A 16,208-nucleotide genomic window follows, 5' to 3' on the forward strand; every position below is an offset into this window, starting at 1 on the left:
CAAGGGCCGATGCAGACTTGATGGGCCGAATAGCCTCCTTCTGCATTGTAAATTCTATGATTCTAACCATCGCCACTTGACATCAATGGTGCCTACCATTTCTGAATCACCCATTATCAATAGCTAGCAATAACTGTAGTTACAAGAGCAGGACAGAGGCTAGGTATCCTGTGGTGAGCCTGTCCACCACTTACAAGCATGTCAGTAATGTAATGGAAAACTTTCCACTGGTGTGGATGAGTGCAACAGGTCCAAAAACACTGAAAAACTTCGACACCATCCAGGACAAACAGCCCGCTTGATTGGCACCCCTTCCACAAGCATTCACACCCTCCACCACTGCCGCATAGTAGCAGCTGTGTATACCATCTACAAGATGCAGTGCAGAAACTCACCAAGACTCCTTAGACAGCGCTTTCCAAACACAAGGGGCTGGATTCTCCGTCCCGCTATGCCACATTTCTGTCTCACCCCTCCGGCGGGATTCTCCGTTATGCCAGCTGGTCAATGGGGTTTCCCATTGTAGGGCAGCCCCACGCCGTCGGGAAATCCCGGGCTGCCAGCAAAATGGAACATCCCACCGGCGGAGAATTCAGCCCAAGACCTCTACTATCTGATGGATGCGGGCAGCAGACACATGAGAACGCTTCCGCCTGGAAGCTCCTCTCCAAGCCACTCATCATCCGGACTTGAAGCTATATCGGCATTCCTTCACTGTCACTGGGTCAACATCCTGGAACTCCCTCCATAATAACACTGGGTGTACCGAGACCTAGATTGAGACTGAGAACTGCAGCAGTTCCAAATGACAGCTCACCACCACCTTCTCCAGGGCAATTAAAGATGTGCAACACATGCTAGCCTAGCCAGTGATGTCCATATTCTGTATATGAATGGAAAAAAAATCTAATTTCAGAGATAGAAGACAAAATTCACTCAGCGAGATTCTCTGTTTCTGAGACTAAAGGAGGGATTCTTCAATTGCCAATGGGCGAATCCGTTTTTACACCAAATCGGATGCTCCACCTCCTCAAAAATGGTGTAATCGCTGAGTATGCTGCACGCTGTTGGGACGCCCCTGATGGGTGGATTTCCCAACTGCGTCGGTCGCATGTCCTCGTGTGGCGGCTATGGACTGTGTCCAGCACTGCCACAGTCGAGGGCGTTCCGCTGGCCAAGAGGACTTCGGCAGAGGCTGTGCGAGGTGGCCCAGGGGTGGCGAGGGGGTTTGCAGGGGATTGCAGGGGGGCACTATCTGACAGGTCTGGTCCACACGCGGCCGGCGGCATGTTGTACGGCGTGGCTGCTGCAGGTTGCCGCCGTGCGCATGGGTGGCCACGGACCTGGCAATTTTCTGCAGGTAAAGCGGGGATTTTAGGTGGCATGGCTGCCAGTCCCCCACCAGGCGGAGCATCAGTGCATGGGCGCCGCCGACTTTTTCGTTGTAGAACTAGACACTTCCTCCAGACATAGCCTCAAAATCGAAGAATCCAGCCTTCTTTTTAAACAATAATTTTTATTGACATTTTTACAAAATATAAACATCTCAACTCTATTAACAAAACAACCGCGGTAACACCCCAAGAACAATACCCACCCAACTTCAAAAGCAACTACAAACAAAAGAAAAAAAACAAAAGAACACCCAAACAACAAAAGGGAAAGAGATAACACCCGCCACATCCCACTAACCCCTGTACACAGTTCTCCCCCCCCCCCCCCCCCGATCCAAACCCACCTCCCCCCCCCCCCCCCCCCCCCCCGGGTTGCTGCTGCTGCCGGCCTATTTCCCTACCGTTCCGCCAGGAAGTCCAGGAAAGGCTGCCACCGCCTAAAGAACCCTTGTACTGATTCCCTCAGGGCAAATTTCACCTTCTCCAATTTAATGAACCCCACCATATCATTGATACAGGCCTCCACGCTTGGGGACCTCGCATCTTTCCATTGGAGTAAGATCCTCCGCCGGGCTACTAGGGACGCAAAGGCCAGAACACCGGCCTCTTTCGCCTCCTGCACTCCCAGCTCCACTGCAACACCAAAAATTGCGAGTCCCCAGCCTGGCTTGACCCTGGATCCCACCACCCTCGACACCGTCCTTGCTACCCCCTTCCAAGACTCCCCCAGCGCTGGGCATGCCCAAAACATATGGGCGTGGTTCGCTGGGCTCTCCGAGCACCTAGCACACCTGTCTTCGCCCCCGAAAAACCTACTCATCCTCATCCCAGTCATGTGGGCCCTATGCAGCACCTTGAACTGTATGAGGCTAAGCCTCGCACAGGAAGAGGAGGAATTCACTCTCTCTAGGGCATTCGCCCACGTCCCCTCCTCAATCTCCTCACCCAGCTCCTCTTCCCATTTACCCTTCAGTTCCTCCACCGAGGCCTCGTCTACCTCCTGCATTACCCGGTATATGTCCGAAATCCTCCCTCCTCCAACCCACACCCCCGAGAGCAACCGATCCCGCACCCCTCGTGGGGGCAGCAAGGGGAACCCCTCCACCTCCTGGCAAACGCCCTCACCTGCATGTACCTAAACATGTTCCCCGGGGGGAGCCCAAACTTCCCCTCTAACTCCCCCAAGCTCGCGAACCTCCCCTCCACAAACAGGTCCCTCAACCTCCTAACCCCTGCCCTGTGCCAGCCCAGAAATCCGCCATCAATGCTCCCTGGGACAAACCGATGGTTCCCCCGTATCGGGGCCTCCATCGAGCCTCCCACTTCTCCCCTATGTCGTCTCCATTGCCCCCAAATTTTGAGGGTAGCCGCCACCACCGGGCTTGTGGTATACCTCGTTGGAGGGAGCGGCAACGGCGCCGTTACCAGCGCCTCCAGGCTCGTGCCCACACAGGACGCCACCTCCATCCTCTTCCATGCTGCCCCTTCCCCGTCCATTACCCACTTACGCACCATCGCTGCGTTGGCAGCCCAATAGTACCCACAGAGGTTGGGCAACGCCAGCCCCCCCCTATCCCTGCCCCGTTCCAGGAACACCCTTCTCACCCTCGGAGTCCCATGCACCCACACAAATCCCGTGATACTCCTGTTGACCCTCCTAAAAAAGGCCTTCGGGATAGGATGGGGAGGCACTGGAACAGGAACAAAAACCTCGGGAGCACCGTCATCTTAACGGACTGCACCCTCCCCGCCAGTGACAGCGGTAACATATCCCACCTCTTAAACTCCTCCTCCATCTGCTCCACCAACCTTGTGAGGTTGAGCTTGTGCAGGGCCCCCCAACTCCCAGCCACCTGGACCCCTAGGTACCTGAAGCTCTTCCCTGCCTGCTTCAGTGGGAGCCTACCAATCCCCTCCTCTTGATCCCCCGGATGCACCACAAACAACTCACTCTTGCCCAGGTTCAACTTATACCCAGAGAAACCCCCGAATTCACTAAGAATCCTCATCACCTCCGGCATCCCCCCCAACGGATCCGCCACATACAGCAACAGGTCGTCCGCATACAGCGACACTCGATGCTCCTCCCCACCCCGCACCAGGCCCCTCCAGTTCCCTGACTCCCTCAATGCCATGGCCAGGGGCTCAATCGCCAACGCGAAGAGCAAGGGGACAGGGGGCACCCCTGTCTCGTCCCCCGGTTCAGCCGAAAGTACTCCGACCTCCTCCTATTTGTGGCTACACTCGCCATCGGGGCCTCGTAGAGCAGCCTCACACACCGGATAAACCCCTCCCCAAACCCAAACCTCTCCAACACCTCCCACAAATACTCCCACTCAATCCTATCAAAGGCCTTCTCCGCATCCAACGCCACCACTATCTCCGCCTCCCCTTCCATGGCCGGCATCATAATGACATTGAGGAGCCTTCGCACGTTCGCATTCAACTGCCTTCCCTTCACAAATCCCGTCTGGTCCTCATGGATGACCTCGGGCACGCAATCCTCTATTCTAGTGGCCAGGATCTTTGCCAGCAGCCTAGCGTCGGCGTTTAGCAGCGAAATCGGCCTATATGACCCGCACTGCAGAGGGTCCTTGTCCCGCTTCAGGATCAAGGAAATCAGCGCCCGTGACATAGGTGGGGGCAAAGCACCCCCCCCCCCCCCCCCCCCCCCCCCCCCCTTGCCTCGTTAAAGGTCCGGACCCAACAGGTCCAAATACCTTTTTATAAAATTCCGCCGGAAACCCATCCGGCCCCGGCGCCTTCCCCGACTGCATGCTCCCTATCCCTTTGACCACCTCCTCTAGCTCGATCGGTGCCCCCAGTCCCTCCACCTGCTCCTCCTCCACCCTCGGGAATCGCAGCTTGTCCAAGAAGCGCCCCATTCCACCCTCCTCCACCGGGGGTTCCGACCGGTACAGTTCCCCATAGAAGTCTCTGAAGACCCCATTAAAATCTTCTCCCCTCCGCGCCACCTTCCCAGCTCTATCCGTCACATCCCCAATCTCCCTGGCCACGTCCCGCTTTCGGAGCTGGTGTGCCAGCATCCTGCTCGCCTTCTCCCCATATTCATACACCGCCCCCTGTGCTTTCCTCCACTGAGCTTCCGCCTTTCTGGTAGTCAATAGGTCGAACCTGGCCTGAAGGCTACGCCTCTCCCCCAGCAATCCCTCCTCTGGAGCCTCCACATATCTCCTATCCACCCGCACCATCTCCCCTATCAGTCTCTCCCTCTCCCTCTGCTCCCCCCTCTCCCTATGGGTTCGGATGGATATCAATTCCCCCCTCATCACCGCCTTCAATGCCTCCCAGACCATCCCCACTCGGACCTCCCTGTTGTCATTGGCCTCAAGGTACCTCTCAATACACCCCCGAACCCTCTTGCCCACCTCCTCATCTGCCAGCAGCCCCACCTCCAAGCGCCAGAGCGGACGTTGGTCCCTCTCTTCCCCCAGCCCGAGGTCCACCCATTGCGGGGCATGATCTGAAATGGCAATGGTGGAGTATTCCAAATCCTCCACCCTCGAAACCAACCCCCTGCTCAGGACAAAAAAATCAATCCTCGAGAAGGCCTTATGTACGTGGGAGAAAAACGAGTACTCCCTGGCCCTTGGCCTCGCAAACCTCTAGGGATCCACCCCCCCATCTGGTCCATAAATCCCCTCAACACCTTAGCCGCCACCGGCCTCCTACCCGTCCGGGACTTGGATCGATCCAATGGGGGATCCAGTACCGTGTTGAAGTCCCCCCCCATGATCAGGCCCCCCACCTCCAAGTCCGGAATGCAGCCCAACATACGCCGCATAAACCCCGCATCGTCCCAATTTGGGGCGTAAACATTCACCAACACCACCCGCTCCCCCTGCAGCTTACCACTCACCATCACATACCTCCCGCCACTGTACGATGAAGAATCCAGCCTTAAGTGTTGATGCCTGGACCTTCACAACAGCAAAACTGGCACCACACCTGGACTGATTCTGCTACTGTTAAGGGGCTAGCACCGGTGCCACATGGAACACAATCGAGCCTAATGAGAAACAGTGCCGGATTCGCCGGTTTCCCAATTGATACTCAGATGGTTGACAAGCTGCAGCCACATATCACATTTCATTCCCCACACACACCATCCCAGCCAACAAGATGGCAGCCAGACACGCAGCCCCACGTTTCACAGACGCCAAGTTGGAGACCCTCCTGGACACGTGGAGGGGAGGAGGGTGACTCTATACTCTGGCCTGGGAAGGAGGCTGCCAGCCGCTCCCATTCATCATGCCTGGGCGCAGGTGGCAGAGGCGGCCAGTGCCGTCAGCAACACCATCCGGACCAGCCAGCAATGCAAAACAAAATGGACAACCTCCTCGGGGCGGCCAGGGTGCGTAAGCAATTCTGTGCTCTTGGCACCAAACCCCATCCTACGCACCCATAACCCTACCCCCTATAACCCAGAGGGCGGACGAACCCACACCCTGCATTACATGCCGGCACCCATACCGGCTGCCATGTTTGGGTGTCCTGGCCACTGAGGCCACCAGCCTCCACCCCCTGGGTTGCATGAGTCTTACTGTCTAACACTGTTGTTTTCTGATCCCCCGCCTCACCCCCCAGGAGAATGCCACGCTCTATTGCTGGGTGCGGGAGAAGACAGAAGGGGGACCGCCGGACTGGCGGCCCATGGCTGAGCAGAGGGTCATGAACGTGGCGGGCACGAAGAAAGGGAGGTCGCCGAGGTGCAGCTCAGCCGTGGACGAGGAAGTGAGACCTTTATACCCCAACGCCACCATCACCCCAACACCACCATCACCCCAACACCACCCTCACCCCCACACCACCCTCTCCCCCACACCACCCTCACCCCCACACCGCCCTCACCCCCACACCACCCTCACCCCCACACCACCCTCACCCCACACCACCCTCACCCCAACACCACCATCACCCCAACACCACCATCACCCCAACACCACCCTCACCCCCACACCACCCTCACCCCCACACCACCCTCACCCCACACCACCCTCACCCCAACACCACCCTCACCCCAACACCACCATCACCCCCACACCACCCTCACCCCCACACCACCCTCACCCCCACACCACCCTCACCCCCACACCATCCTCACCCCCACACCACCCTCACCCCACACCACCCTCACCCCAACACCACCCTCACCCCCACACTACCCTCACACCCACCACCCTCACCCCCACACTCCCTTCACCCCCAAACCACCATCACCCCAACACCACCCTCACCCCCACACCACCCTCACCCCCACACCATCCTCACCCCCACACCACCCTCACCCCAACACCACCCTCACCCCAACACTACCCTCACCCCCACACCACCCTCACCCCCACCACCCTCACCCCAAACCACCCTCACCCCCACACCACCCTCACCCCCACATTACCCTCACCCCCACACCACCCTCACCCCCACACCACCCTCACCCCGAAACCACCCTCACCCCCACACCACCCTCACCCCAACACCACCCTCACCCCAACACCACCCTCACCCCACACCACCCTCACCCCAACACCACCCTCACCCCAACACCACCCTCACCCCCACACCACCCTCACCCCAACACCACCCTCTTCCCCACGCCACCCTCTTCCCCACACCACCCTCACCCCCACACCACCCTCACCCCAACACCACCCTCACCCCCACACCACCCTCACCCCCACACCATCCTCACCCCCACACCACCCTCACCCCCACACCGCCCTCACCCCCAAACCACCCTCACCCCAACACCACCCTCACCCCCACACCACCCTGGAGGAGTCTGGGACAGCACCACATCATCTATTGACTGTGCCACCACCTTCTGGGTTTGAGTCACATGAGCAAGTGACTGACCCATCTTCCTCTGGGGCTGATCTACCTTCCTCTGTGTCTATGGCACGTCGGCCAGTGCCAGGGGCCAACCCTCCCCCAGCCAGGGGGTGCATCTCGAACATGTCAGGAATCGCCGAGTGTGCCAGGGTGAAGGCGCCGTGCACACTGACCGGGTATCGGGAGCAGAGGTGAATGATGCGCAGCTGGTAGCCATATATCAGCTGCACATTCATCGAGAGGAACCTCTTTCAGTTTGTGTAGAGCAGCCTGTCATCTGCAGGTGTTCATAGGGGGACCTGCATTCCGTTGATCCCACCGATGACGGCCAACGCCACAGCCCGGGCATCCTGGTGGGCTCAGTCTACATTGAAATGGATGTACTGAGGCGCCTGGGCATATAGGCCCTCCGTTACAGCACGGATGCACCTGTGCACCGAGGTCTGTGAGATCCCAGACAGGACCCCACTTGGCGCCTGGAAGGACCCTGTTGTATAAAAATTCAGGGCGACCATCACCTGATGCCGTCGGGAGCAGGTGTCTCCCCCATACCCCCGCGGTGCCAGGTGTGCCATCATCTGGCAGATATGTTGCACTGTCTCTCTGCTCAGTTGGAGTCTTGGACAGCATGCCCTGTCCAGCAGCTCCTCAAATGACAGACGGTGTTAGTGCACACGAGGCCTCTTGCAGCGCCTCATTGGTACCTCCTCCTCCTAGGCCTGTTAGGCAGTTGGCTCTCCATCCTGGGACACTGCCTCCTGTCAACACTGGAAGAAAATCATGGAGGAGAGATTCCTGCATTTTGTAGCTGCCCACAAGCAAGCAACGGACTGTGTGAAGAACTGAAGATGGATTATTTTGTAATAAGAAAGAGAAGGCGAGAGACACAAACAGGCCAGGATCTTACAATTGAATCTGCTGGAGTAAGCGTTCCAGGAGAGTCCATGGCAGGACAAAGCAGTGGTAGTGTGAGCTGTATCCTGAGCTCCTGGGCTTCTGTGAACAAACAATTAAGAACAAATTGAAATAGGGCGCAGTAGAAAGATGATTTCTTGAGGTATGGCTTTAATTAAGCCAATGAAAATCAGAATGAACACCAATGTGTGTTATATGTAGGGAGGTACTGGCAAATTAAAGTTTACAAGCCTAGAATCTTGAAAGGCATTTGAAGACTAAGCATGGTGTGTTCAAGGACAAATCTCCTGATTTTTTTCAAAGAATGCAGCGAGAACTTAAATTGTCAGCTGAAGGCCTAAGCAGAAATGTAACATTGAATGACAAAGCAAGTGAAATTGTGGGGGCCAAGCAGACTCGCTGGGCTGTTTGGCTTTTCACATCTTTTCCCCCTTTCATTACCCTTTCTCCTCTTTGCTTCCCCCTTCCCCTCCCCACATCTACAGTTCACCCTCTGATGTTAGTTTCTCTACTGTTTGGCCATTCACACCTTTTGTTCCCTCTGGGGACTGTCATTAGCACTCTTTCCCCTTGGTTTCTGTGGCCATTAGCACCCGGTTTCCCTGGGTTTCTGTGGCTATGACTCATCTTTCATTCTCACTCCACAGTATAAATATTTCCCACTTTCTCTGTCTGTTAGCTTTGACAAAGAGGCATCGGACTCGAAACGTTAGCTCTTTTCTCTCCCTACAGATGCTGCCAGACCTGCTGAGATCTTCCAGCATTTTCTCTTTCGAAGCAGGTTCACCTGCCGCATTAAAAATAAGAAATAATGGTGTGCACCCAACATGGGTTGTGAACGTTGGCCAGCTTGGGTGCCGAAGGTCTGCCGGTTGGTAAAAGTGAGTCCCCAGAAGAACGGTTTGAAACACACTGGTCTAATATGAGGTACACAGTAGTGTGAGATGTGGGACAGGTTCAGATGCGTTGTGAGGTACAGTCTAGATTTGGTGTGTCGTACAATCTGAGATGTAGGGCAGGATTCTCCATTGGCTGATGCCAAAATCAGGAAACGCGATTGTGCAGAGAATAGGTTCCAAATGCAAAATCGCGACGGGTGCCGATTTGATGCCAAATTGCAATTCTCCGTCACCTCGACAGAGGCATGAATGTGACCCGGAACCCAGGTACAGTAAACACTGTTTGCATATCATTAGCGGGCCTGACCCGGTATTCTCTGGGACCTCCGCGATGCTCCGCCTCTGATGGGCCAGGTTCTTGATGGAGTGGTTCACTTGTGCTTTCAAAATCATGAACCCGGTGTCATGGCTGCTGAGGGAGAGGGAGGGTGGTATGGAAAGTGTCCAACATCACCATAGTTTGCTGACAGCTGTGCCGCTGGGCCGGGGGACTGTGGTAAACCACTGTTACACCGGTATTAGGTGATGTAAGGTAGCACCTGTACCACAGGTTCACCGGTAGTCCCTGCCTGTTGGCTCCGCCCAGTAGGCGGAGTATAAATATGTGTATCCTCCATTCAGCGGCCATTTCGCCAGCGGCTGTGGGAAGCCTCGCATCTTAGAGCAATAAACCTCAGTTGTATCCAACTCCAGTCTTTGTACAATTGATCGTGCATCAGGGACTACTGCCAGGGGCAGGTGGAGTAGCGTGGGGTGGTCTGGAGGTGGGCTATGAGATTGGGATGGACGGGCAGGGAACACCATTGCTGCAGCCGGCAAGGCAACCATGCAGCCGCACATGCTGTTAACAGCCCACTATGAACCTCGGGCTACGGGTCGTACAGCTGTATGGGCGTGCTCCAGCAAAACCAGTGCCATCTTGTTGGCCGGGATGAGTGTTCGTGGGGTTTGTAATGTGTATATGTGGTTGCAGCTTGTCAGCCTGCCAAGTGTCAATCTTGGGCCTAGCGAATCCCGGGGAGTTTCTCATTGGAATCGATTGTGTTCCACGTGGTGCCGGCGCCAGTTTTACTGTCATGAAAGTCCACGAATTCTGCATCGGTGTCAACACTTAGTCTCAGAAATGGACAATCCCGCCCGTGGTGTGTGACACAGTCTGAGATGTGGGGCTGGATTCTCCTCCCCACCGCGCCACATTTCTGCCCCGACCCGCCAGCGGGCTTCTCCGTAATACTGGCCGGTAAATGAGGTTTCCCATTGTGGGGCAGCCCTACGCCATCGGAAAACCCCCGGGTGCTGGCAAAACGAAGAATCCCGCCAGCGGAGAATCCCGCCCGTGGTGTACAACACAGTCTGCGATGTGGTGTCCGACATAGTCTGCAATGTGGTGTGCGACACAGTCTGCGATGTGGTGCGCAACCCAGTCTGCGATGTGTGTGACACAGTCTGAGATGTGGTGTGCAACATAGCCTGCGATGAGGTATGCAGTACAGTGTGAGGTGTGGTATTGTCTTTGATGAAGTGCATAGCATGTGTGACAGTCTGTTATAATATGTTGTGGTACAGTCTGTATTAAGCTGTATGCTGCGCTACACAGTCTAGTGTGCACTATATGGTCTCCTTGAATTCAATACTTAAACCTGTTTTTGCTTTTTAGTTACAGATGCTTATTGCTTGAGCCACAGTAAATCCCCAGTAACTACTATCATGCCTAAACGAAGTAAAGACGTAGAATTAGTCCATCTCGTTCGTGATGTGCCGCTGACATCCAGAAGCTCCACCCCTAATTCCCAGTATGCTTTAGATTTACCCAATGTGCCCAGCTACCGCCCTTCCAGCAATCGGTTACCTCCACTTAGCCCTAGGAAGCAAGCATCTGGGGTCATAAACCCCAACTTCTTGACTGAGGAATGGTCTCCATTGCATTGTATAGGTGAACATAATGTGCATTATGTTGCTGATTGCTTCATGTTTTGTATTTTGCATATAAAAATGTTTGGTTTTGTGTGAATGCCTGTACTTGTTTTAGTCCTGTCTGTGTTTAACTTCAGTCTTGTTTGTGGTATGGTCAATATCTCAGATACTTGCATAAAATAATCTTCATAATTTCTGCATTGGGCTAGTGACCCCTTACTGGCCTCCTTAAACTTCCCTGAGGCCTGAAAACCAATGGCCTAGAACCCACCTCTGATATTTCTTGAAGATTGAAGTATTTGATGTTCATCAGACAAGATTTATAAAAGCAGATTTAAATAAGAGCAAAGGAGTAAGAGTAGGCCATACAATCCTGCTCCACTATTCAATGAGACGATGGCTGACCAGTAGCTGAACTCCATCTTTCCATCTTTGTCCTGTAACCCTTCATTCCTTTGGCCAACAAAAATCTATCAATTTTAGTTTTGAAATTTTCTGTTGACCACTAGCCTTAACAGCTTTTAAGGGGACCATATTTATAGATTTCAGCTACCTTTTATGTGAAGACGTGCTTCCTGGGCAGCATGATAGCATAGTGGTTAACACAGCTGCTTCACAGCTCCAGGGTCCCAGGTTCGATTCCCGGCTTGGGTCACTGTCTTTGTGGAGTCGGCATGTTCTCCCCATGTGTGCGTGGATTTCCGCTGGGTGCTCCAGTTTCCTCCCACTGTCCAAAGATGTGCAGGTTAGGTGGATTGGCCATGTTAAATTGCCCTTAGTATCCAAAATTGCCCTTCGTGTTGGGTGGGGTTACTGGATTATGGGGATAGAGTGGAGGTGTGGGCTTGGGTAGGGTGTTCTTTCCAAGAGCCGATGCAGACTCAATGGGCCGAATGGCCTCCTTCTGCTCTGTAAATCCTATGATTCTATGATTCTGATATCATCCCTGAATAGCCTCATTCTAATTTAAAGGTTATGAACCCTTGCATTTGACTATTTATTTCCCAACACTAATTGCCCGAGTGATTTGCTCGGCCAATTCAGAATAAACCTCATTGCTTTGGGTCTGGAGTCTGTAGGCCAGACCAAGTAAGGATGGTAGACTTCCTTCTCTCGTTGACAATCAATGATGGTTTCAATATCATCAGTCGACTTCTGGTTCCAGATTTTTTTATTAAATTCAAATTTCGCTATCTGCTGTGGTGAGATTCAAACCTGGGTCCATAAAGCATTACCCTGAGTTTCTGGCGTAGTGACATTCTTCACCATCTTTCTTCAAGTAAATGGCAATTAAAGAGATAGCATCCAGGTGTTTTCTGAAGTGGAAAAATCTGTCCAAGTACTGGCTTAGAAATTCTCTTGGAGTTTTAATGTAGTGTTGATACTTTGCAGGCACTGTGTTTATAATGCAGTTTGTTCAGTTCCCCAATGTCAGATTCTCAGGATAGATTATCCTCACTGAAATAGTCTTTCAGTAATAATCTGAAGCAGTATTTTGTATGTGGTGGCATCAAATAAACATGTATTTTGGGAAGCGAGTGAATACTCATACTGGAATGAGTATCTGACTGGTACTTCAAGTGTTTTGGTCAATATTTTACCTCCATCTAACTCCTCCTTTTCTCTGTAGATCGTCCTACGACTTCCCGGCCCTCAGTTAACATTGAAGTTGTGGATTCTGAAGGGCATACCTTAACAACCGGACATAGCAACTTGCCACCAATTAAAGTCCCCTGTTCACCGCACAAGAGCCAGACACTTACAGTGCCTTGTGTCTCCAAATCATCACAAAGGTATGAGCATAAACTAAGAGCAGTGAGTAAAGGTAACTGTGTTTAACTGGTGAGATGACGTAGTTGATGCTGGAGAGTTCTGTACTAAAATTCCTCCTGTTCCCCCAGTTTCTGGGTTTTCAGTCTCAGTGTAGATAATTTACAAAGAGAGCTTGGAAGGGTTTGACTCTAAGCTGAGCAGGGACAAATGAAATTCAATAAGGTCAATTTGCAAACTGGAAATAAAAATGGGAAGCAAGACCAACTGGAATACAACATGTCATGGGAAAGAGACTTAGAATGTTAACTTGCTTATCGTATACAAACAGAAGCAGACATTACTAAAATAAATAAAATCCCAGAGTATATTGTAAAACCAGTTGAATTCAATTCTGCAAGGAGCCAGTGAGACTAATCACCAGTATCAAAGAGAGACATCTCAAGGCATTCTTATAGTGATGTAGAAGATACTAAAGAATATAGTCTCAGAACAAAACTTGTGGGTATACCTGGGCAGGTAGGTACAGATTCAGAGCTGGGACGAATAACTTCAGGACAAGCACTGGAAAGCTTTTCTTTACACTTGGACTGATCAACAACTGGAACAGGTTGTCAGGAAGAGTTTGAAGATAATACACTGATGAATGGATGTCTGAGAGTCATCTGCACCTTACATTTATTTAATCAACCATGTCCACTTCTTTAGCAAATGGTCCCAAAGGTAAAATCAAAGGCAACTAGGACTAAAGATGCCCAGGTTCTTTTATCAGTCAGCCGATTGTTTGATTCATGGAGAACCATTACACTTAAGTTTCAAAAAAGCTACTGAGAAATCCACACTGGCATAAAAATTCCACTTGGGCAGCACGGTGGCCTAGTGGTTAGCACAACCGCCTCACGGCGCTGAGGTCCCAGGTTCGATCCCGGCTCTGGGTCACTGTCCGTGTGGAGTTTGCACGTTCTCCCCGTGTCTGCGTGGGTTTCGCCCCCACAACCCAAAAATGTGCAGAGTAGGTGGATTGGCCACGCTAAATTGCCCCTTAATTGGAAAAAATAATTGGCTAATCTAAATTTAAAAAAAATAAATAAATAAAAATTCCACTTACCTAAATCCAGGGAGGTTTGGCACAAATTAGCAAAATTAAGGCTGAGGCATCCCGAGTGTGCACATGATAGTGCTGGAGTTAACTGGCTGAAATTGTACACTATTCAATATAGAACACAGAAAGGCTGAAAACCCCATTGAGTTAGTACTTACCGCCACAGGGGCAATCTCATTGCTTGTTCTCTCCTTTATTTGCATTGTGTATTCAGTTTTGTTTAAGGATCTGCAGTAATATCCAACAGTCCAATAGTGCTTGTCCTGCCAGCATTGCTTTATGCATTGGGGCATTTTCACTTATGTTGCTGGAAAACAGAAAGCTTTCCATTTTTATTAGATTTTGGAAAGTTAGAAACCCAGAAATAATGCCAACTTCTTCTGCCATTTCTGATTGACATTGCTAATATCATAGTCACTCACCATCCTACTTCCTCCCATCACAATTCATCGTTAGTAAATGAAAATGAAATGAAATGAAATGAAAATCGCTTATTGTCACAAGTAGGCTTCAATGAAGTTACTGTGAAAAGCCCCTAGTCGCCACATTCCGGCGCCTGTCCGGGGAGGCTGGTACGGGAATTGAACCGTGCTGCTGGCCTGCTTGGTCTGCTTTAAAAGCCAGCGATTTAGCCGAGTGAGCTAAACCATCCCCTAAAATCACTATAGTCCCAGGCTGCTTTCCCCTTTGAGGGGGAGAGCTGACTAATGGTGATTTAACCTGAGGATCACCACACCTCAAATGAGGGGCAAGATTGAGAAGGTGAGGCCTTCATGAATAACCTCAGCTGGTACAGGAATTGAACCTGTGCTGTTAGCCTTGCACTGCATCACGAACCAGCTGTCCAGCCAACTTTGCTGAGCCGGCCCCCATTGAATTAATAATGACCTGCACAGGGGCAATCTCATTACTTTTCTCTCCTTTATTTGCATTGTGTATTCAGTTTTGTTTAAGGATCTGCAGTAAATGTCCAACAGTCAATACCCACACTGACAAGTAAAAGTGTAATACAATGGTGCATACTTTATTGCACCAAAATGCCATAAAAATTTACAAACCAATGTTCTGCATTGTTATTGTTAGAAACACATTTAATAATATTAGACACACTACAGCATGCAGCATATACCCTGTAGCAATCAGGTGATTTTTTTTCTTCCCTTGATCAAATGAGGCTAAATTTAAAAGGAAACTAAAATGGAGACTTCACAGTAACTCTCACATCAATAAATTACTTTGTGATTATCTAGAGGAGTCTAATCGTATTACTGGATTGCTGTCTCATTCATTATGGGCCAGGGTTTAGAGAGCCCCAAAGTGTATCATGGAATTCACCTGACCCACAATTTTTAATAGATTGTGGTATGGGGAGCACACGGGCCACTCTACAGGTGTGGTACAGCAGAAATCAAAAAGTATTTTTTAAAGCAAAACAATGTTTATTCTATGAACTCAAGTTAACCTTTTCAAAACATACAGTGAACATAGAACATAGAACATAGAACATAGAACAGTACAGCACAGAACAGGCCCTTCGGCCCTCGATGTTGTGCCGAGCAATGATCACCCCACTTAAACCCACGTAACCTGCATTCCCGTAACCCAACAATCCCCCCATTAACCTTACACTACGGGCAATTTATCGTGGCCAATCCACCTAACCCGCACATCTTTGGACTGTGGGAGGAAACCGGAGCACCCGGAGGAAACCCACGCACACACGGGGAGGACGTGCAGACTCCACACAGACAGTGACCCAGCCGGGAATCGAACCTGGGACCCTGGAGCTGTGAAGCATTGATGCTAACCACCATGCTACCGTGAGGCCCCACATCTTAGCAACCATCAATTCAAATACAATCCCCAAAGAATACAACACTAAGTAATCCTTAATAACTTCCCAAACAACATCCAGAAGACAAAATAAACACCTTTTAATAGAAGCACATTAGGTTTACATTCACTACTGAAAACATTTATAATTCCGAATTCACCAAATGATCAAGAGATAGTCTTTTCATGGCAAAGAGATCAACAGTACACCTGCTCTATCAGGCTTCAGCTCCAACACTGAAAACGAAACTAAAACACACCCTGCAGCAAACATCCTGAAACAAAAGTAAAAAGCTGACAGACAGCACAGCCCAGCTCCACCCACACTCTGACATCACTGACAAACACCACTTTCTTAAAGGTACATTTCATAAGCACCTATTTCTTAAAGGTACTCTCACATGACACATTAGATGAATGTTAGTGAAATGCGTGCCAGCCCCATGATGGATTGTGTAACCATTTTGGATCAGAGAACATGACATGCAGCAAGTTGACCACCTGGAATATCGGCAGATGTGGAAGTAG

At 51.3% G+C, this 16,208-nt stretch overlaps 1 protein-coding gene across 14 annotated transcripts in view; it reads left to right on the forward strand.

Annotated features, from left to right (window-relative positions):
- Window positions 1–16,208, forward strand: part of LOC119971451 (cyclic nucleotide-gated cation channel beta-3-like) — a 284,057-nt gene that overhangs the window by 157,096 nt on the left and 110,753 nt on the right. For all 14 annotated transcript variants that reach the window (XM_038806991.1, XM_038806994.1, XM_038806996.1 and 11 more), the window contains one exon: window positions 12,606–12,768. In XM_038806991.1, the coding sequence (XP_038662919.1) occupies window positions 12,606–12,768 (163 nt within the window). The remainder of the gene's footprint in view (window positions 1–12,605; window positions 12,769–16,208) is intronic.

Source organism: Scyliorhinus canicula, chromosome 9 (assembly GCF_902713615.1).
Source record: "Scyliorhinus canicula chromosome 9, sScyCan1.1, whole genome shotgun sequence".
In the NCBI taxonomy this organism is placed as follows: domain Eukaryota; kingdom Metazoa; phylum Chordata; class Chondrichthyes; order Carcharhiniformes; family Scyliorhinidae; genus Scyliorhinus; species Scyliorhinus canicula.